This window comes from Etheostoma spectabile, chromosome 9, assembly GCF_008692095.1.
Source record: "Etheostoma spectabile isolate EspeVRDwgs_2016 chromosome 9, UIUC_Espe_1.0, whole genome shotgun sequence".
Lineage (NCBI taxonomy): Eukaryota > Metazoa > Chordata > Actinopteri > Perciformes > Percidae > Etheostoma > Etheostoma spectabile.
In genome coordinates, this window is record NC_045741.1 from 11,582,657 (window position 1) to 11,584,351 (window position 1,695).

At 41.1% G+C, this 1,695-nt stretch overlaps 1 protein-coding gene across 3 annotated transcripts in view; it reads right to left on the reverse strand.

Moving 5' to 3' along the window:
- Positions 1-1,695, reverse strand: part of syde2 (synapse defective 1, Rho GTPase, homolog 2 (C. elegans)) — a 46,674-nt gene that overhangs the window by 5,881 nt on the left and 39,098 nt on the right. For all 3 annotated transcript variants that reach the window (XM_032525526.1, XM_032525528.1, XM_032525527.1), the window contains exon 6: positions 666-847. In XM_032525526.1, the coding sequence (XP_032381417.1) occupies positions 666-847 (182 nt within the window). The remainder of the gene's footprint in view (positions 1-665; positions 848-1,695) is intronic.

Below are 1,695 nucleotides of genomic sequence, written 5' to 3' on the forward strand. Positions count from 1 at the left end.
GTTATTATTATGATTAGTAGTTGTAGTAATACCACTGGCAGAAACAGAGCTGCACTGCAAAATCTACTTTAACAAGCTATGTGTAGCAGTAAAATGCTAGAAATGCCAAAAGGTTTTAACAAACAAGGCAATATTTTAAGATAATGCTACATTGCTATCCAGTGTTGTACTTACACACATTGAATTCAATACATGTTACGAAGCAGGGAATCTAGATCTCTTTGCTTGGGACAATGAAAGGGAGAACCCTTACATTATTATTCCTCATGGGAAAAATGGGCAAGGTTTCTAAAAACCTATTTAAAAAAAAAAAAAGAAGAATACTGGCCAATATTTTTAATTACAATACTATATTTGCATTGGTATCTGCCTCAAAAGGACTTTAATTTTGTGTCGTGTATGATTAACCTGAAAATAGTGGACAGTGAATTGGTGTAGAGAAAATTATACTGGTAAATGCTTGTGGACGGTGTGCAACCACTAATATCCCCCCGATGTAAGAGTCTATATAACAGAGGTTAAACAGTAGTGATATGTAGCATTATTATCATGGCCATCATTATCTATGCCACAATTATCCCTTTCACAAACACTTCTCTGATCATATTCTAGCACTATGAAGACTTTTAGAGCCAGTGGGGAGGTGTACAGTTTGACGTCCTCACCCTTTCCACATCTGGCAGGTTGTCCAGCAAGCTGACGGTGTGCTCCGAGTCAGCCTGGTCGTTCTCGCAGCCCGCTGCTCCTATCCGCAAAGGCCTTGTGGCCATGGCCTCCAACACTGCCTCATACAGGTTCTTGGTAATCAGAGGGTAGGGCAGCTCTCGTAGGTAGTCCTTCAGTACACCTGAGACGTGAAAGAGAATACAGCATCAGGTAAACTGCTGTAGCAAGGCAGTGAATGGATGTTAAATTTATCAGTGAATATCTTTAATCGACGTATTTGCAGCATTTCAGTTTTCCCGCACACAAAACAACAAACAGCTTTAAAAGTCCAATATTATAAAAATAATTTGTGATTACAAAGCAGGTCGAGGTGCTGTATAAATTCTGTGAAAGTATCGAAGTATTAAAGAGACAGGCGCTAAAACTGAGCTTTTCAGACCGTGAGTGAATACAGGTATATTCAGACAGACAATTTGAGAAAAATAATGTTTTCTTGGAAATTAAAGCAATTAAACTATAAATATAAATATGAACCAAAAAATTAGCATATTATTAGACCTTTACTACCTGAAAAATAACTATGACGAGTTGTCACTGAAAATCTTTCATTTTTTCTCTCTCTTTTAAACCACTAAACCTGGCGCAAGGTCTTGGCTGCAAATTAAGGTCCCATTGTTTCAACCGGTGACCCTGCGGCGTCCGCTGAGATACCTGATGCCTGGTGTCGGGAGTGACTCGGCAGCCAAAAAGTGGTGGTTGTGGGGGGGCCTGTTGTCCGTGACCGCACATTCACACCTGTGACTCAGACAAAAGCTACGGAAAAACATGAAACCCACGCTGTCTGTCTCCACTAAGCCCCTAAAATATCGCTGCCGTGTTTTTTCATCAGACGAGGACAAGGACGAGAATAAGCAAGGCTCTGTGACAGCTCTTTGTGGTGAGGGTCTGCTCTCTTTGCCCTCTGCGTGAAGCTGGATCAGTTTTCAGAGACAGCTTGGGGCGGTGTGTGTGTGTGTGTGTGTGTGTGTG